The 20,909-nt window shown below is 47.7% G+C and overlaps 1 protein-coding gene and 1 long non-coding RNA gene across 2 annotated transcripts in view; one reads left to right on the top strand and one right to left on the bottom strand.

Annotated features, from left to right (window-relative positions):
- The window catches only part of UROC1 (urocanate hydratase 1), a 45,416-nt gene extending 35,989 nt beyond the window's left edge, over positions 1-9,427 (top strand). The window contains exons 19-20 of the mRNA XM_034997352.1: positions 5,544-5,643; positions 6,752-9,427. Of these exons, the coding sequence (XP_034853243.1) occupies positions 5,544-5,643; positions 6,752-6,892 (241 nt within the window). The 3' untranslated portion in view covers positions 6,893-9,427. The remainder of the gene's footprint in view (positions 1-5,543; positions 5,644-6,751) is intronic.
- LOC118005410 lies at positions 874-20,887 on the bottom strand. The gene is made up of 3 exons (XR_004677822.1): positions 19,984-20,887; positions 9,617-9,744; positions 874-2,261 (listed from the first exon to the last, which is right to left on the bottom strand). It is a non-coding gene; the product is annotated as an uncharacterized LOC118005410 (long non-coding RNA).
- Between the last annotated feature and the right edge of the window lie 22 nt (positions 20,888-20,909).

Below are 20,909 nucleotides of genomic sequence, written 5' to 3'. Positions count from 1 at the left end.
CTATAATTCTGCACCCTAATTCTAGCATGTGGGGGCTTTCCCACACCACTGGGCAGTTCTCCAACACCCCCTGGGTGTCCACAATTCAACTCAATTCTGACACCATCTGCTCAGAGACAGAACCAGATCCCACAGGGTAAGGATCCCACAAGGATGCCACCACCTCAGATGCCGATTGTAAGTCTAGGTTGTCACCTGTGCATCTGACTGACGGGCTACAAATCAGAGGTTCCCACAGTAGCCTCCCTGGGTTCCATTAATGCGCTCGAGCAGCTCACAGAACTCAGGAAACCAGTTTATTACAAAGGATATCAAAGGGTACAAGTGAATAGCCAGATGAAGAGGTACATAGGGAGAGGTCCCAAACAGAAGAGCTTCTGTCCTTGCAGAGTTTGGGGCCTGGCACTGTGGCACATGCAAGTGTTCTGGTTCCCAGCCTAGAACCTCTCCAAACCTGTCCTTTTAGGTATTAATGGAGGCTTCATTATTTAGGCATGATTGACTAAATCATTGACTCCAGATTCAACCTCCAGCCCCTTTCCCCTCACTGGAAGTCTGGGAGGTGGGACTGAAAGTTCCAATCCTGTAGCAGTATGGTTGGTTCCACTGGAAACTAGCACCCCTGCCCCCATTCCTTAGATGTGATCCAAAAGTCACCTCATTCACATAACAAAAGACACTTTACCTGCTCTCAGTGCTTACAAAATTCCAAGTATTTTAAGAGCTCTGTGCCAGAAATGGGACTAAGACCAAATATATATCTTTTATTATAAATCACAATATCAAATCCACAAAGAATAATGAACAACTAATATTTATTGTACATGGATGGTGTGGCAAGCATTTACTAAACTCTTTGGATCTACGCTCTCACCTAATCGTAGAAGCAAATACATTTTACAGATGAGGAAACTGAGGCACCAGGAGGTTAATGAGCTGCAGCTGTCCAGCTGTCCCCTCTTCCCAGACCTGGGAAGCTCTCAGGTCTGGGCTCTCCCGCCAAGTTGGACTCCTGGCTCTCCGGGGCAGCAGGGGGCGCTGCCGCTTCAAAGAGGAAGGCAGCTTTCTGGCCGGCCATCTCTGAACTGACCTCTGAGCCCGTTCTGGCCAGACTGAGCCTGGCCTTACCCTCCACAGCCAAGTCCTTCAGCACTGGAGCTTCCCAGAGCATTCCGATCGGCTGGCTTCGAGGCCAGAATTCCAAGCTGTAGCGCAGTCAGGCGGCTCTAATTAATGGAAAATGTGACGGGAGTATGTGTTTTTTCCAATACACAGGCTAGAGAAAACCAGAACGGAGAGTGCCTGGTTGTGAGGTACCTCGCATTTTGTCACTGGATTTGCTGAATTGGTGCTGGAGGTGAAGAGAATGAGGTTGAGTAACATGAGCTGGTGGTGGAGTCAGGATCTGAACCCAGATCTGTCACCTCCCAGGATCCACCTGTCATTGCCAACTGAGCCACAGGGGGCAGGAGGGATCAGAGCAGAACTGGCCTAAGAAAGCATCCATGACATGAGGGTCTCATGGCAGGACCCCCTGCAGGGGGAGCTCCCAAGAGAGGGAATGCTCCCTGCCAATTCCCAAGTTGCTCCCACCCTCCGGCTGCCCCCGAGGCTTTGCAGACAGGACTGCATACACCCACATAATTTAATCCATCAGATGCTCCCGAAAGGCTTACTGCAAAATCAGCAGGGAAAAAAATCTGTACCTCAACCATTCCTGCTCCAGGAGGAAATCACTTTCAACTCGTCAGTTAATTTTTTTCTTTGTTCTACACAAACCCATTTCTAAGTTATAAGCTCCTTCTGCTATTTCGTGATATGCTCTCAGTATTTATTTGTTTATTTATTTATTTGACAGAGAGAGAGAGTGCGCAAGCAGGAGCAGTGGGGAGGGGCAGGGGGAGCAGGAGAAGAAGGCTCCCCGCTGAGCAGGGAGCCTGACGACGTAGGACTCGATCCCAGGACCCTGAGACCATGACCTGAGCTGAAGGCAGACGCTCAACCATATGAGCCACCCAGGCACCCCTGCTTTCAGTTTTTATATCATCTACTGTCTCCCTGTTCTGGAGCACTTCCATTTCCAAGACAATCTGCATCATCTGTGTGTCATCTTCCTCTTCCTCTGTCTCCTTGGAGCCCCTCTTTCTGGTTGCTTGCTTGGAGTCTGTGTTCATGCTGTCTGTCCAGTGGTCCTTGCTGTCTGCTTGTGTTTCGAGAGGGCACCCACAGCCCAGTGTGCACAGGGACCTTTGGACCGTAGGCTGCAAAGCAGGAGAGGTCAGTGGTCAGTCTCTGGTTTTAGGCTGGTTGGTCTGCTCAGTAAACACAGGTCTCGTCTCCTGTCCTTATAGGGAGGGTGTGGCCATTAGCCATTCACTATCGAATCTTCACTGCCAGCCTATAAAGCAGTTGCACATCTGGCTTTCAGGTGATGCCACTTCTGCAGGCCCGAGGACCGCTCTGAGTACCAAGGCTTGCAAGGTTCTCGCCCTCTGTGTGCGTAAATCTCCAGTGCAGTGGGGGGTATCTTCGATGTATAGTTCATGGCACAATTGAGAGCATGGATTCTGAAGTTGATTTCTCTGCACAAGTTAAGCTTGTTGAGCTTCGTTTCTCATTGACAAAATGCGCATCATAATAGCAATTGCTATGAACATTAAATAGTGAATGGCTAATGCTCATAGTACTGTGTACAACATGTACAAGGCCTTCTAGATTGACATGCTAGCTCATCTGATCGCTGCAACAGTCCCCTGTAAGAAATAGGTGCTACCCAGGTGGAGAAATAACTTTGCCCAGGTTTTAAAACGAGCTACTTTTGCAGGAGGCCTGGCCCGAATGCATGCGCTAACCTTACTCCGCGAACTACCTGTAAGGGGGCCAGGGCAGGGCCTGGACGTGGCACGCCTCCCATAAATGTTAGCCTTTATCAAGTGCACGCGGTTTGGGACTGCAGGTGAAAACTGGGTGTTTTAAACTTTGGTAGCTGTGGTCACATTTCCCTATATAAAAATTCCAGTTTGCATAACCTCAGCACCCTGGGTGTTACCACATGGGATTTGCCAGACTGGTGAGCAAGAAGTGACAAATCCTTGTTGTTTTGATTTGACTTGCTTGCTTCCAATTTTTTGTTTTGAGTTGTGTGATTTTTCTTATTGGTTGGGTGTTCTTAATCCATTCTAGACATTAGATGCATGTCTTGGGTGCACATCCCTTGTGTTTGAATGTCGTGTATTGTATCTGTGCTGGCTGGGTTTTCCAGGAGGCAGAAGCTGGGGCGGAGGTAGAGTGTGTAAAAGGCTTACTGGAAAGACCACCTGAGAAAGGAAGGGGGGCACCCTCAGTCTCCATGCACACCCGCCAGTCTTGCCGCCTGAGGGGGCTGGGGTTCTGGGGCCAAGGCCATTGAAGGACCTACTTTGGGTGGGCAGAAATGGGCAGGCCCTCGCCATGGTAGTGCTTAGCCTCTGCCCCAAGAAGGACCCTAAGGAGTTATTGTTAGGGGCTGTGAGCTAACCACCTTCTCTGCAGCCAGGCTTTCTGGAAGAGTCCCCTGTGCAGGCCTCCTCTCCTCACAGGGAGCTTTATCTTTACCCAGTAACTTTTCTATTCTGGCTCTTCATTTTTTTAAAAGATTTTATTTATTTTAGAGAGAGAGAGAGAGCGTACATGTGAGCAGGGAGAGGGGAAAGGGACAGAGTGGGTAGGAGAGCGAAAAGGAAATGGGAGAGAATCCCAGAATCCCAAGCAGACTCCCTGCTCAGCATGGATGATGTGGGGTCTCACAGCCCTGAGACCATGACCTGAGCCAGTATCAAGAGTCGGATGCTTAACCGACTAAGCCACCCAGGTGATTCAAGGGCCCTTCATTTTTTAAACGTTGCTTTAAAAGACATTCCTCCTCCTTCCCAAGTTAAGAAAAGACATGCTCCTAAACTTTATTTATCATATAATTTTGAATTTTTCCTTCTTTAGTACATCTGGCACCAGTTTTTCTTTATGTGGCATAGAGCTCTATTTTTCTGTTTTTCTCAAAGGGACAGTTAGTTGTCCCAACTCCATTTGTGAGCAACCCCCCGTGCTCTGCTGATCGTGGTGCTGCCTTTATTGTCTCATCTTCCTGGGCTCAGTGTGCTGAGGTTGCCTCAGTGGGCAGGGTTTGCTGAGGTCACATGGAGCTGAGCAGCTTTGCTCTCTAGCAGTCTGGGCTTCAGGCTCCCAAAACAGAAGATCAAGTTCTCATCTCCAAAAGCCCTCTCTGGTCAAAGGACACGCTGAAGTCCTTGCTTGGCGACACTGGCTGGCATCTGCTTTCCCCTCTGTCACCCAACATCAGCCCCCGACAGGTGACTGATGATGACCTTGAATCCACCCGGAGGCTGGTGGGAGATATGATGGGAGCCCACTGACAGGCACAGGGCTGCCCAGCTCGGGGACACAGGCTGAGGGCAGGGGCAGTTGCCCACTCACAGAGGTGCTCGACTTCCACGCTGGGAGTGGGGAGCTCAGCTGGCTCCTGCAACAGAGGGCTCCTCACCTTCTTGGTGGGAACTGGCTGAAATTGTCAGTAGAGCCCAAACGGGGCAGAGAAGCAGGTAAGGCCTGAAGGATCTGAGACTAGAGAAGCTAGGTGCACATTTTGGGTGCAAGAAGGAAGAAGAGCAAATTCGCTGGAAGCGGGAACTGAAAGGTTGGAGGCTGTATTGCCAGGTTCGTGTTTGGCAGTAAGGCCCTGGCAAGTGCCAGCAAGAGGGAGGGCATTTCCTATGTGTGTAACAGAAGGGGGTATGAGGGGTATAGTGATGCTAATAGCAGGAAGGGCAGCCAGGCCTTGATCATGATGCTAAGGGTGAGGATGGAGATCCAGGGGTGCCAAGAAGGATAGGGTGCTCCTAGCTGATGGCACAGAACCACAGGGCAAACATGTGGAAAGTCGGATAGCATTAACATGCTTCACTAAGATTCCCACGACACCTACTGAAGAAATGAATGAACACATGAACGTATCACGTCTGTGAGGGGAGGTAGTCCAAACAGTGCTCAGAGAAATCTGGTCATTAGAAAATAAGAAATACAGAAAATAAAGAACTCAGCCTTCAAATCAAGTTATCAGGACCTCAAAATACACCTAAAGCAAGCTGAAAGAAGAGGTAAAGAAAAGTAAGAGCATAAAGAGAAATCAGGAAGAATGACAGTTGAATTGAGCATCATAAGAGCCCCCCAAGGAAGCAGGCCTTTATGAGATGCACTCAGAACCACAGAGAAGGAGGTCACCTGTGGGAGGTGACATGGTCAAGAGTCTTGAAGGTGGGTGTGGAGTGCACGGGGTAAAGCACGGAGGTGCAAGTGGGCAGTGCAGAGCCCAGTGACTCCTGCATCCCCTAGGCTGGGGAGAGGGTGCAGACTCCAGGCCGCAGGAGCCAGCCACACTGTCTCCTTGAGCCAGTGCTTCCAAAGGGTTCCCCAAATGTGCGTGCGCTTCTGTCTGCTCCAGGCAGGGGCAGGCCTGGAGAGTGGCCTAGAATCCTCTTTGCCTCTTGCAGGGGTGAGGTCATCAATGGAGGATTTGGCCTTGTGCTGGACGGGACCCAGGAGGCTGAGCAGAAGGCCAAGATGATGCTCAGCTGGGATGTCTCCAACGGAGTAAGTCACATCCAGGCCTTTCCACGGGCCTTCTCTCCAATGGGGGTTCTGCCTCTCCAGATTGCAGACCCGAGAGAGTGTTCTTCTCCCTTCTTCCCCAGGGAACAGTCCCGCCGCTCTTGCTTACTGGTGTCTCCTCTCCCACTGTTGCTGGGTCTCTCCTTGCATCTTTTGGGGCTGTTTCTGAGTCTCTTTTGTCTCTTCCTGCCTCTGGCCCTACCCCTCCAGTCCAGCCTCGATCCCCATAGGGGCCCCCAGCCCTTCCCTCCCAGTGAGAGTACCCCACTGTTAGTGCTGACGACCTCCTTTCTTTCCAGCCTCTCAGAGGGGGCAGGTCTGTCAGGCCGAGCAGCTCTCACCCTCTCTGGCTGTGCACATGCATGTGTGGCCCTGCAGGGGCGGGGGGTGCCCTCCTGCCCCGTGACCACATCACAGGCCAAGAGAAGGGGTGGTGAGCACAAACAGGGGGCCAGGTGGTCATGGGGAGGATGCATGCTGGCAGGTGTGAGGGGGAAGTGGAGGGGTTCTGCGTGCAGGGGCCCAGACAGCTGGATGTCAGGTGAGGGGGTGAGCGTAAGAGTGGGGTGGAGGGGTTCCTGGAGGGGTGCTAACCAGTAGAGGGGGTGGTCTTCATCCTGAGGGCCACAAAGCAGTGAGGGGAGGGACGGGGGAGGCAAGCATGGCAGCAGGGAGGGCGGGGAAGCCCCGAGGACTGAGGTGGAGAGAACGAAGCCGATTGGAGAGAGATTCTAAGGTGGAGCTGAGATGGATGTGGATTCCCTGAGGATGGCTCCAGGATACCTGGCCTGGTACCCCTGCGTGAATGCAAGGTCTTTCTTGGACATGGGGTAGGCTGGGTAGAAGGATGGCCAGTTTCAGATCAGAGAGGCGGCTAAATACATAGTCCAGCCAAGAGAGTGGGAGGTCTGAGCTAGAGGTGGGGATGGGGCAGACACACAAGACTGCTGGCCCCACACACAGCACAGAGGGGCCCCAAAGTGGGCGAGGGCGGGGATTTGCAGCCCAGCGGCAGTGTGTCCAGAAGGCCCTATTGGGAAGCTGGTGTTGGCACCAACAGCTGCCCTGCTCTCTCCCCATCCTGCCGCAGGTAGCTCGGCGCTGTTGGTCTGGGAACCGGAAGGCCTACGAGATCATCTGCCAGACGATGCAGGACAACAAGGGCTTGGTGGTGACACTCCCGCATGAGGTGGCTGATGAGCACATGCTCCAGCAGGCCCTGCGGCCATGAGGGGAACCCAAGAGCCGGCCTTGGTTCCCTCATCCCCCCTTGGTCCCTGTCCTCACCCTCACAGTCACAGCGCATCTGTCACTACACACCTTTGTCTCCTGGGTTAGCAGTTTCACACACAAGCCCTCACTTGGCCCTCAATGCCCTGGAGGGCATGGCACCACCATCCGCAGTTTACAAACGAGCCAGCCCAAGCCAGAAGAGATGGGACCCTTTGTCCGTGACCCCTGGGAACCCTGGGAGGGCAGCAAAAGTCTCGTCCAGGGCCAAATCCTCTAGCCCGCCACAAAGTAGACTCCAGGAACTTTTGGGGGCTGTGCATGCCATGAATACTGGGCGTCAACCAGTCCCTTCAAAGCCCCTGCCATTCTTTCTTCCACCAAGGGAGCAGAGTCTCCTTTGGCCTGGTTTTTATCAATCACTCTGCCTCCTGTCTGCCTTCCATCCATGCATCCAGCTATCTTTCCATCTGCTGGCCTGTCTAGCTGTCCATGACATACTTTCTGTATCTCAGTGCCTCCAGCCATGGGCCCAAAGGAACACGGCCAGGCCCTGGGCTTGAGGGTCCAGGGAGGAAGACAGGGTAATAAAGGATTAGGGAAGAAAGGAAAGAAGCCATGTAAGGTGTCATGGGCAGGATGGCCATGGGTTGGTGGGTTGGCGGCAGGCAAGGTCCTGCCCTAAAGGGTCAACGGTAGTTTGTGGGGAAAAAAGGAGAGAAGAGGGGTGCCCCCGATGGCTGGCCCAGTATGAAGTGCAAGAAAATGCAGCCCAGTCCCTTTAGAGGGAGGCCCGCTCCAGAACCCTGCTTGCAACCAGGTGTCCTGCAGGAGCCCTGTTGGGCCTGAGGCTGCATTTTCGCACCCCTCCCCCAGATATCTGATCCTGGTAGTGGCTGGACCCATGGCCCAGGCTCAGATGCAAAGCACCCAGGCAAAGGGAGTTAATGTGGCCATGCTTTTCCAGGCCTTCCTTTTGAAGTAGGCACCCTTTTTTTTAGGGATTCCCCTACTTTTAGGGCTCCCTCCTGCCTCCTCAACTCCCGGTTGCCTATTGCCCCTGGCCTCTGGGGTGCTGCAGGCTTTGGGTATGATTGGCTTTCCCCCTGTGACCACCTAGCCCCTGGAGCTGAGACGAAGGCAAGAGGAGGACACAAGGTAGCAGTGGGGTGGGGGTGGGAGAGAGGGGGAAGAAAGACCCCCAAAGGTGGTAGTACCCTCTGATGACAGAGGAGAGCATGCTGTGACGAGGACATTTGTCTTGTTTGGTTCACACAGTGGGACCCAGGCCAAACCCTTTGCCTTCCTCAGAACAAGCCCCTTTGGGGAGGGGACTTCTAGCTCCTGCCTCTAATCCAGGGCAGACCATGGCCTCACCCTGCTGTGGGACCAGGCCTGGGAGATGGGGGCCTGGGGGACTGCCTCCCTGTCTTTAGCAACCAATGAGCTATCCCCTTTCCTTTGTTTGAAATTGAAGTCTAGTTGATGCACAATCTTACAGTAGTAGTTTCAGATGCACAACGCAGTGATTGGACAACACTTCCCCTTTCCTTTGTAATTAATTAGGTTTTAGAAATGAAATGCCAAGACTCTGATAAAACTTTGATCTGTTTAATTTATGTTAATTTATTTATTGGAGAAGGATTATAGAGGCCAAAACTTGCTTTCTGGAGTCCCAATGTGTGGGTATGTTTCTTTTATAAAATAAAAATTTCTCCTAAATTAATAGGTGGATGTGGGGCCCCGGGAGTCCTTAGCTTTCTCCTAACCCTGCCTGCCTGCCAGGACCTCAGGGACCTTGGCCTCTCTGAACCTCAGTTTTCTAAGCTGTATGACAGAGTGTAATACCTGCATCTCAGTCAAGGGGTGACTGTGGTTCTGCTTTATTCTCATCCAGGTTATAAAAAGCCAAGTGAAGGGATGAATTTCCTGCCCCTCTTCTTCCACCCTTCCCACCCCACTTACTGACGTTGGGACCTGCTCCCTTCCCTGTAAACATCCAGGGCCATGCAGGGAGTCAGGCCGAGCTGGCCCCACCACACTTGCTGGCTGTCCAGGCCAGAGGACCCCCCCCCTCCCCATGACCTCACTGTGCAAAGCAGGGCACCTTTGACCATGAACCTCCTTCTCATTATTTCCTAGCCTTAGCTCAGCCCCTGGAGCTCACTGACAAATGACCCACCCTACACACAGAATTGAGAAAGCAATTGGGGGATGGGTGTCTAAGGAGCCACAGAGAACCTGACACCCCTCCCCCCCGTTTACACCTGCAAAGAGGAGACCAGTCTAGCTGGGGTCTGTGTCTTCAACCACTCAACACTGTTTGTCTCCTCCCTAGTGGCCATTTCCTCCTTTTCCCTTACACAGTCCAAATTTTTCTGGACAGTAGTATGTACATTACCCCATAGTTGATTTTCAGGATTGCTTTGTCATTAAGAGTGACTATTGGCCTAGTTCTGGCCGTGAGACGAGGTGGAAGTCTACATGGTAGGACCTCTGGGAAAGCTGTTGCTTTTTAAATAAAAGTGGACTGGATTGCTTTTTGTCCTCACCCCTTCCCCCTGCCAGGACCTCAGGTGTGATGCCTGGAAGCATAGCAACCCTGTTGTGACCACAAGGGCCACAGAAGCACATGGAGGATGCTCATGGAAAGGCAGAGGTGCCCGGGTTCCTGGCAGCATACAGAGCTGCTGTACCAGCCCTGCTGGCCCCACTCCAGCCTCACCTGTTAAAGCCATCCCTGTAGGGCTTCTGTTGCATGCAGCAAGTTCAGTGCTAAATCCTCCCATGGTCCGTCAACAAGTCTCCACGAAAGCACCCTGGTGCCTGTATCTGTGTGAATATTCCCTGTTCCTACGGAGAAACAAAGAGAGTATGTCAATGTTGAGACCAGGACTGCCCTTCTTTTCCCATCCAGCACCTTCCCTTAAGGACAGGCAGGCAGGGTTCAATGGCCAGCTTCAGGCCATGGCTCAGCAGGCGACTAGCCATGTACAAGGGCCTCAGACCCCCTCTTGGCTCCACTGCAAGCCATGCCAGTAAGGAGGCTATGTCCCTGGGCCACAGCGTGTCAGCCTGCTGCCTGCTGCCACCAGGGAGAAGGGATGCCCGACATCCAGAGTGGGGCCCCCATGCGGCTCAGCGGGAGTGGGGACAGCTGACCACAGCCGCGTGGACTGGATGATCAGGATGGCTTGTTCGGTGGTGTCTCAGGCAGACACAGGAACTGGATATTTTTCAAAGGGATTCTGTGTGCAGTTTAGTCTTATTTTTAAGAAAGCAGAGATGTGTAGTCTACTGAGAAATGTTTTCATCAAAATGATTAAAATAGAAACCAGTTGGCCATGACTGGCATCGGCTTCAGTTGCCTTGAAAATTCGATGTTGTGAATGTGTCAGGACCTCTCCCTGGGTAGCCTCTGGCCTCTGTGAACCTGGGGGCTCCCTGGGAATCAGACGCTTTCCTTGCTGGCCAGCCCCGGTCAGTTCAGGAGGGCTCAGCCAAGTGATGAGCTCTGTTGCCCCGGGTTTTTGAGTAGGCTCCTACAAGAGGGCAGGGGGCCAGACTTGACCTGCTGCTGCATTTTGTTTGCCCTCTTTAAAAATGTTTGACTTTGTCACCAATTTTTACAAGTTGGGAGATGTCACTTAAATATCCAGATTTTCAGTGTACTTAAGCCAAGCGATCAGGTGACACTGTGCCCTTGCCACCTCTGCATCAGCAATCAGCTGGAGGCTCTTTGGAGCTGGGCTTGTTTTTTCCAATTTGCCACAGGCCCTACTGATGTGGGAAACAAAGGCAGAAGAAAAATTACTAAATTTCCTTTCTACCTATAGCCCATTGACAAGTCCTTGAAACAGGCAGAGAGACATGCCTCTAGGGACTCAGCTGCCTCAATGTTAATACTTGGCTAAGGGCAAAAGACAATCCTAGCCTGATTCCCTGCCCCCCCCCCCCCCAGGATCCTGTAAGTCTACTTTAACATATAAAAATTCCTTTGGATACGTCCTTTACCTCTAAACCCCCCCAAGATACCTGTTGGCACTCATCCCCCAAGCATATGGCCCACCGATATCCATCTGAAGGGTCTCGTGACTAAGGTTTTATTAGACGGTAATAAATGACCTTTTCCCAACAATAGCTAGCCCCCTCAAGGGCCTGGAAACCTTGCTTCCAAATTCCTTAGAGACCTATGCCATCCCTAACCCCCTCTCAAACTGAAAGTATATAATAGGCCGTTCCTCATCACCCTGGTGCAGCTCTTCCTGCCCACGGGTCCTGTCCCCGTGCTTTAATAAAACCACCTTTTGCACCAAAAATGTCTCAAGAATTCTTTCTTGGCCGTCGGCTTTGAACTCTAACATCTTTCCTACATCACCTACCAGTCCTTACTGCCCTCCAGTGGCGAGGCCAAGTGTGCCTATTGTTCCTTCTTGGGCTTGAGATGCTGGTTTCTTACACTGCCTGCTTCCCACTCTGTCACCTGTAGTCTCTGCTGGGATTCAAATATCTGTGTGTTATCATTCTCTAGATAAACAGAACCAGTAGGAGATGTATCTGGACATATATACATATATAATATAGATATCTGTAGATGTCTATATATAGATAGATAGATGTTGTTGCTATATATATCATGGCAGCCCCATGGAACCATAAGCTAGAGGACTGGGAAGGCCAGGGGCATAATTCAGTTCAAGTCCGAAGGCCTGAGAACCAGGGAAGAGATGGTGTAAATCCCCGTCTAAGAGCAGGACAAGATGAAATGAGGTGTCTCAGCTCAGTGGGATATTAAACAGGGAATTCCTCTTCCTCTGCCTTTTGTTCTGTTCAGACCCCAACAGACTGAGACCTCAACAGATTGCAGACGCCTACCTACTTGCAGAAGAGCCACCCATTTAAATGCTAATCCTGTCTGGAATCACCCACAGGGACATACCCAGAAACAATGTTTAAAATGGCCCACTGAAATTGATGGGTAAAATTAACATCACAGAAATCCCTGATGGAGAAGTTTCCTTTCACTCTGTGATATTTTGATTTATAATAAAAATATATATATTTGGTCTTCATTCCCATTTCTGGCACAGAGCTCCTTTTAAAACCCTTGGAATTTCCTAACTGGTAAGAGTGATCAAGGTGTTTTGATATTCTGGGCGCCTGGGTGGCTCAGTCAGTTTAAGTATCTGCCCTCGGCTCAGATCATGATCAGAGTCCTCGGATCAAGCCCCACACTGGGCTCCCTGCTCAGTGGGGAGTCTGCTTCTCCCTGTCCTTCCCCCTGCTCATTCTCTCTCCCTCTCTCTCTCTCAAATAAATAAAATCATTTTAAAAAAGGTGTTCTGATATTCATAACAAACTTCTTTCAAGTACACCTGAGTTTATGTTAATGAGGTGACTTTCGGAGAACACCTAAGGATGATGGCTGGTTGCAAGGGGAACCAAGGAGTAATGAGAGGGTTGGAACTTTGAGTCCTACCCCATGTCCTCTGGAAAGGGGAGAGGAGCTAGAGGTTGAATCATCAGTGGCCAATGGTTTGATCAGTTATGCCTGAATATTGAAGCCGCGGGGCGCCTGGGTGGCTCACTAGTTGAGCATCTGCCTTCGGCTCAAGTCATGATCCCAGGGTCCTGGGATTGAGTCCCACATCGGGCTCCTTCCTCGAGGGGAAGCCTGCTTCTCCCTCTCCCACTCCCCCTGCTTGTGTTCCTGCTCTCACTATCTCTGTCTCTGTCAAATAAATAAATAAAATCTTAAAAAAAAAAAAAATATTGAAGCCACCAAAGAAACGCAAAAGGACAGGGCTAGGAGAGCTTCCGTGGTGGGGAACACATGGAGATTTGGGGAGAATGGCATGTTGAGAGGGCATGGAAGCCCTGTGCCCCTTCCCCATACCTTGTCCTATGTGTCTCTTCTATCTGGCTGTTCCTGAGTTATCTCCTTTTATAATAAACTGGTAAGCTGGTAAGTAAAATGTCCCTCTGAGGGGTGCCTGGGTGGCTCAGTTGGTTATGTCTGCCTTCAGCTCAGGTCATGATCCCAGGGTCCTGGGATTGAACCCTGCAGCGGGCTCCCTGCTCAGTGGGGAGTCTGCTTCTCCCTCTGCCTCTGCTCCTCCCTGGCTCGTGCTCACTTTCTCTCTCATTCTCTCTTTCACTCAAATAGATAATAGATAAATAAAATCTTTTTAAAAAAAGTTCCTCTGAGTTCTGTGAGCCACTCTAGCACATGAATCAAACCCAAGGAGGAGGTCATGGGAACCTCCAATCTACTGCCGGTCAATCAGAAGCACAGCTGACTTGAAACTGATGTGTGTGTGGGGCGGGGGGCTGTCTTGTAGGACTGAGCCCATTACCTAGGCAATCTCCAGGTACATAGTGTCAGAATTGGGTTAATTGGTTAGTGGTGATGGAGGCTGGCGAGGTCCGAGGACCCAGAGGGCTTCCTACAGGACCAGCCAAGACGATCCTTGGCTTTATGCTGGATAGAAATCAAATGCGCGGAGAGGAAGTGAGAGCAGAGTTTATTGCAGACATCGAGAGAGCGCATACAGACAGAGCATCTAGAAGACTCAGAAAGGAAAAAAGAGTGAGTCTCATCTTTGCTTGGGGTCTGGGGTTTTTATTAAGGGTTGTGGTTCAGCACACGTGTCTTCTCAGGCATCCAGGAACAAAGACAAGTGTTTAGGTGTCCTCCGTAAGTCACTTCTGCCCTGGAGCCAGGGGTCTTGGTGAGTCAGTGGTCTTGGAAAACATTCATAATGACACCACCGGCCACTCCTTAGATGCTACCTGTTGTGCTGGAAGCCTCCAAAGAGATCATTAACTCCTTGACCTTTACAAGGAGGACACACATTATCTGTTCGATGAGGTGTGTGTAAGGCAGGCATATAGGTCCCAGCAAGAATAGAAGCAAGAAAAGGAGAAAAAAGCAGTTTTTCATTGGGTCCCTTTAGTTTCCCTGTCTCAGTGGTGTTGGAAAGAACACACACGTTGGAACTCCCAACCGCAGCCCGTCCCTACTCCTTCCAGAACTTGCGATACCCTGCACATGGACAGTGGCAATTCAAAGGCCACAGGGATGCCATCAGAGTGCTCAAAGCGGACTTCAGCTCCCTCCATTTTGACCTCAATCAGTACTTTCTAATTGATTAAATTCTTCTTTTCATTTTGTTTCTTAATTCAGGCAAAAGACCCTTGCGGCCAAGCAACCCCTAATGGGAATGAAACTACCCCCTGAAGCAATAAGGACTGCCCTAAGCCAGAAAGACCATGCCCAGGATAAAACCTTCACGGCCCACCTGCATGTACCCATCCACCTTTGCCCCACATTTTCCTTATATCAACTGGGTCTATTTTCGGAACTTTGGAGACAGTCTATGAGACACTAGTCCGCGGTCTTCCTGGTGGTGCCTTAGTAAATTAATTCCTTTGTTTCACCACTGCTCGTTACTGTGCCTTTGGACTTTGTCAGCGGTGAGTGGCCCAACCTGGTCTGTTTGGGACCCCTGGAGTCAGGTATTCTTGCACCTTTTTTCCCCCAGCTATAGTACTGGGCACCCAGCAACATCTGGGCTGGTGGGATTTCTCCCCAGATGCAAACAAGTATGACAAGCACCTTATGTCTTCTCCCTGGCTGCCCCAAACCACTCCTGACACACACATGCTTGGAGACATCCTCTCTGACTGAGACACCACTGAACAACAACTATTCAAGCCCAGCACATGAGATCTGCTCCTCACTATAAGCCCTATTACTTGCAGTGATGGAGAACCTCAGGCAGTAGGAAGAGTGAGATGAGTCCTTGCCAAATGTTCACTAAAGTTGATTTCACCCATTTTAAAGTGTTATGAAAGATACCAGAAGTATCTTTTTTTAAAAGATTTTATTTTTTTGGAAGAGAGAGAGAGTAAGCTGGAGTGGGGGGGGGGGAGAGGCCAGAGGGAGAGGGAGAAGCAGACTCCCCGCTGAGCAGGGAGCCCAATCTAGGGGTCCATCCGAGGACCCTGAGATCATGACCTGAGCAGAAGGCAGATGCTTAGCCCAGTGAGGCACCCAGGCACCCCTGAAAGTATCTTTTAAAACCTGAAAAATCCAAAAGATGAAACTCACCCATATTCCCACCAAATGTTTTTCATTAAAAATTTAAAATTTTTCTTTTATTGTGGTAAAATATGCATAACATAATATTTACCACTTTAACCATTTCTAAGAGTGCAGTCCAGCAGCATGAAGTACACTCACACCATTGTGCACCCATTCCCACCATCCGTCTCCAGAACTTTTTCATCTTCCCAGATTGAAACTCCATATCCGTTAAGCCCTGACTCACCCTCCCTCCACCCCAGCCCCTGTGACCACCATCCTACTTTCTGTCTCTATGAATTTGACAACTCTAGGGACCTCATGTAAATAGAATTTTTGTGACTGGCTTATTTCATGTAGCACAATGTCCTCAAGTTTCATCCATGTTGTCACATGCGTCAAAATTTCCTTCCTTTTGAGGACTGAATGATGTCCTGTTGCATACATAAACCACATTTTGTTTAGCTATTTATCCATCTATGGGCACCTGGATTGCTTCCACCTTCTGGCTACTGTGAATAATGCTGCTGGGTATATGGCTTTGTGAATATCTGACTGAGTCCCTGCTTTCAATTCTTTTCAGTATCTACCCAGAAGTGGAATTGTTGGGTCATATGGTAATTCTATGTTCAGTTTTTGAAGAACCACCATACTATTTTCCATAGTGGAAAAAATTAATTATAAAAATTACTTTAAAAACACTCATGATCTTGAGAACTCTGTAGTTACCAATATCTCTGATGAAAATAGAAAAATCCTCAAGAAAATATTAGCAAATTGAATCCAACAATACCCTAAAACTATCATTCACCACAATCAAGTAGGAGTTATTCTTGAGATGCAAGGGTAATTCAGTATTTGCAAAGCAATCAGTATGATACATCACATGAATAAGAGAAAGGATAAAAACCATGTGATCATTTCAATAGATGCAGAAAAAGTACTTGACAAAGTACAATGTCCATCCATGATAAAAACCTTTAACCTTCTCTCTAGAGGGAACATACCTCAACATAATAAAGGCCTTATATGAAAAACATCATACTCAATGGGGAAAAACAAAGAGCTTTTCCCCTAAGGTCAGGAACAAGACCAGGATGTCCACTCTCACCACTTGTATTCAACATAGTACTGGGAATTCTGGCCATAGCAATCAGACAATAAAAAGAAATAAAAGGTATCCAAATTGGTAAGGAAGAAGTAAAACTGTCACTGTTTGCAGATGAAAGGATATTATGTATAGAAAACCCCAAAAAACTTCTAGAAAAACTATTAGAACTGATAAATGAATTCAGTGAAGTCACAGGATACAAACTCAATATGTAGAAATTCATTGCATTGCTGTACACTAATAATGAACTAGCTGAAAGACAAATTAAGCCAACAATCCCATTTATAATTGCACCAACAATAACAAAATACCTGGGAATAAACTTAACCAAGGAGGTGAAAGACCTGTACTCTGAAAACTATAAACATTGATGAAAGAAATTGAAGATGACACAGAGAAATGGAAAAACATTCCATGCTCAGGGATTGGGAGGACAAACATAATTTGTATGGAACCACAAAAAAACCTCAAATAGCCAAAGCAATGTTGAAAAAGAAGAACAAAACTGGAGGTACCACAATCCTAAATTTCAAGATAGACTACAAAGCTGTAGTCATCAAAACAGTATGGTACTAGCATAAAAATAGACACATAGATCAATGAATGGAACAGAATAGAGAGCCCAGAAATAAACCTATGATTATATGGTCAATTAACTTTGACAAAGGAGGCAGGAATATCCAATGGGAAAAAGACAGTCTCTTCAACAAATGGTGTTGGGAAAACTGGACAGCTACATGCAAAAGAATGAAACTGGACCACTTTCTTACACCACACACAAAAATAAATTCAAATGGATTAAAGATCTAAATGTGAGACTGAAACCATAAAAATCCTCAAAGAGAGCACAGACAATAATTTCTCTGACATTGACTATAGCAACATTTTTCTAGATATGTCTCCTGAGGCAAGGGGAACAAAAGCAAAATTAATCTATTGGGACTACATTAAAATAAAAAACTTCTACACAGCCAAGGAAACAATCAAAAAAACTAAAAGGCAACCTATTGAATGGGAGAAGATATTTGCAAATGACATATCTGATAAAGGGTTCGTAGACACAATATATAAAGAACTTATACAACTCAACACCCAAAAAACAAATAATCCAATAGAAGTTGGGCAGAAGACATGAACAGACATTTCTTCAAAGAAGACGTACAGATGGCTAACAGAGACATAAATAAATACTCACCACTACTCATTGTCAGGGAAATGCAAATCAAAACTATAATGAGATATCACATCACACTTGTCAGAATGGCTATAATCAACAACACAGGAAACAACAGGTCGTTGGCAGAGATGCGGAGAAAGGGGACCCCTTCTGCACTATTGCTGGAATGCAAGCTGGGGCAGCCACTCTGGAAAACAGTATGGAGGTTCCTCAAAAAGTTAAAAATAGCGCTACCCTATAACCCAGCAATTGCACTACTAGGTATTTACCCAAAGAACATGACAACACTAATCCAAAGGAATACACACACCCCTATGTTTATAGCAGTATTATTTACAATGGCCAAGATAAGGAAACAGTCCAAGTGTCCATCGACAGATGAATGGATAAAGAAGATGTGGTGTATGTATACAATGAAATATTACTCAGCTGTAAAAAAGAATGAAATCTTGCCATTTGCAATGATCTGGATGGAACTAGAGAGTATAATGCTAAGTGAAATAAGTCAGAGAAAGATAAATACCATCTGATTTCACTCATATGTGGAATTTAAGAAACAAATGGACAAAGAAAAAAAGATGAACAAGAAACTAGACTCTTAAATACAGAGAACAAATTGTTGGTTACCAGAGGGGAGCTGGGAGGGGGAGAATAGGTGAAATAGTGAAGGGGATTAAGAGTACACATACTGTGATGAGCACTGAGTAATGTATAGAATTGTTGAATCACTCACTATGTTGTGCACTGGAAACTAAAATAACACTGTATGTTAATTACACTGGAATTAAAACGACAACAAAAAATAATCCCACTAATGATCTAAAACAAAAGCAAATAGTGCCAACAGGAGAGAAGTATTTAGTGAAGATGCCCTTCCCCACCTCACTTTAGAAGCAGTCACAAGTACTAGCAGTATCTTGTGTATCTTTCTAGAAACTTTCTAAGGATGTGCAAGCATGTGAATATAGGTATAATTTTCCCTCCTTATACAAATGGGATCCTTCTAAACAATGTTCTGCATTGATTTTTCCCAATAATATATTTTTAGCAGAGCCAATCAGAACATGAAAGTCACTATTTTAAAGTGTACAAGTCAGTGGTTTTTAGTATATTCAACTGTGTTGTGTACCCATCACCACTGTCTAATTCCAGGGCATTTCCATCACTCCCAAAAGAAACACTGTAGCTCTTAGCAGTTATTTCCAATTTGCCCTCCTCTCCTATCCCCTGGCAACCACTAATCTATTCTCTGGCTCTATGGATTTACCTTTTTTGGACATATGAGTGGAATCCTATAGTATGTGGTGTCTTGTGTCTGGCTTTTTCCCCCTTGCATGTTTTCAAGTTTCACTCATGTTGTACCCTTTATCAGTACTTCACTCCATTTTATGGCCCAATAATATTCCACTGTGTGGATATGCTGCATTTTGTCTACCCATTTGTCTATTGATAGATACTTGGTTGTTTCCACTTTTTATTATGTAGCATTATGAATAATGAATAATGCTACATAATAAAAAGGATGTGCAAGCATGTGAACATAGGTATAGTTTTCCCTCCTTATACAAGTGGGATCCTTCTAAACAATGTTCTGCATTGATTTTGCTATGATGACCATTCACAAACAAGTTTTTGTGTGAATGTGTTTTCATTTCTCTTGGGTATATGCCTAAGAGTGGAATTGCTGGGTCATATGGAAATTCTATATTTAACTTTTTGAGGAACTGCCAACACTGGCCAACACTGGCCTCACCGTTTTACATTCCCAGCATAAATGAGGGTTACAGTTTTTCCTTCATCCTCACACTCCTTTTTCATTTTAAAAAATTATTGCTAATATTAGTGGATAAGGAATGTTATCTCCTTGTGGTTTTGATTTGCATTTCCCTAATGAGTAATGATGTTGAACATCTCCTCATGTGCTTATTGGCCATCTGTACATCTCTGGGGAGGTGTTTATTCAAGTCCTTTGTTTTTAAATTGGCTTGTGTTTTTGCTGTTGAGTCATGGGTTTTTAAAAATATATTCTAGGTAGTAGTTGCTTAGCAGATATAGGATTTGCAAATATTTCTCCCATTCTGTGGGTTGTCTTTTCATTTTCTTTTTGGTGTTCTTTGACCTAAGAGAGTTTTCAGTTTTGGCAAAGCCCAATTTGTTTCACTGCTTGTGCTTTTAGTTTCATATCTAGGAAACCATCCCCTAATCCTAGGTCACACAGATATACTGTTTTCTCCTAATAGTTTAAGAGTTTTCCTTCTTACATTTAGGTCCTTGATCCATTTTGAGTTACTTTTTGTGTCTGGTGGGAAGTAGGGGTCCAAATTCATTCTTTCATGTGTGGATATCCAGTTGTCCCAGACCATTTGTTGAAAAGATTATTCTTTCCTGGGACCAATATATTTGGGGCATAAATTCATATTTCATATATATATATGTTTCCTATTCTTTTCAATATTATGTATCTTATTTTTAAAGAACTGTTAATAATAAGGCATTCATCAATAAATATTTACTGAGAGTCTCCACTACTAGCTTCTGAGCATACAGCTGTGAATGAGACCGACACAGTTCCTGTCCTAAATGAGTGTACATTCTAGAGGGGTACACAGACAATGAATTATCCAGGAAAGGGGCCAATAAAACAACAGCAATTGAGAACTATACGAGGTAACAAATCGGAGGGTGGGGTGGAGAATAAGGGGCTGGGTGAGGGTGTACCTGATCAGAAGGCCAGTCTTCCTAGAGGAATCAGAGACCAGCTGTGCAGTCTAGCAGAACTAGTTCGGCTTGCTGGAGGAAATGGAAAGAGATAGGGGAGCCCTGGGATTGTAGAGTAAGGGGTGAAGTGGTGAGAAATGCGGGGGAGACCAGCTAGGAAATAAGAGCAATGGAGTGACTGGGGCACAGCTGATTTGCACTTTGGGAAGATCACAAAAGTCGGCTCTATTGAGACTAGATTCGGGGTTGGGCGTGGTGGAGGCTACGGATCAGCTGCGGTGTTATTTTCCTAAGAAACTAGGCGTGAAGGAGGAGTTTGGGTCCGTAGGGCAGGGACGTGGAGCCAAGTGTAGGGACTCCAGACTGAATCCGGGTTGAGGGGGTGGGGTGGAGGAGTTCAGGCAACAACGCGTAAAGGCTGAGGCGGTGTGGGACAGTACAAAGTTTAGTAGGAAATGCAATTGGAAGAGTGTAGGCAGGGGTCCCGGTGGAGGGGCTGGGTGGCGGGGAAGGATCTGGGGGCACTTCGCGCAAGGTCTATGAGCCAAAGGCCAGCGGCAGCTGGGCTGTTCGCAGTTCAGTGAGTCCAGCCTGGTGCCCGAACCCTGACTCTCCCAGTTCCCAGCTATGTGACCTCGGGCAAGGGACTCAAGCTATCTGTGCCTCAGTTTCCTCACATTTGTGAGTGTGAAGATAGCTGGCTGCTATTACTAATCCACTACCCAGATGAAAGATACGATTGTTAAGTCAGGCGAGCGTCGTTCCCCATGCAGGGAGTCAGGCCGCAGCTGGCGAGGTCGGGGTCGGCCGAAGTCCCCAGGCTCGGCGGCAGGCAGGGCCCGCGGGGCCGCGCCTGGGCGGCGCCGACCATCCCCAGCCCGGCAAGCCTCGCGCGGCGCCCCTCGGCTCACGCGCACGCGCAGCTC

Source organism: Mirounga leonina, unplaced genomic scaffold (genome assembly GCF_011800145.1).
Source record: "Mirounga leonina isolate KUSES-001 unplaced genomic scaffold, KU_Mleo_1.0 Mir_94, whole genome shotgun sequence".
NCBI lineage: Eukaryota > Metazoa > Chordata > Mammalia > Carnivora > Phocidae > Mirounga > Mirounga leonina.
The sequence above is the reverse complement of the archived record's forward strand: the minus strand, read 5'-3'. Positions and strand labels throughout refer to the sequence as shown.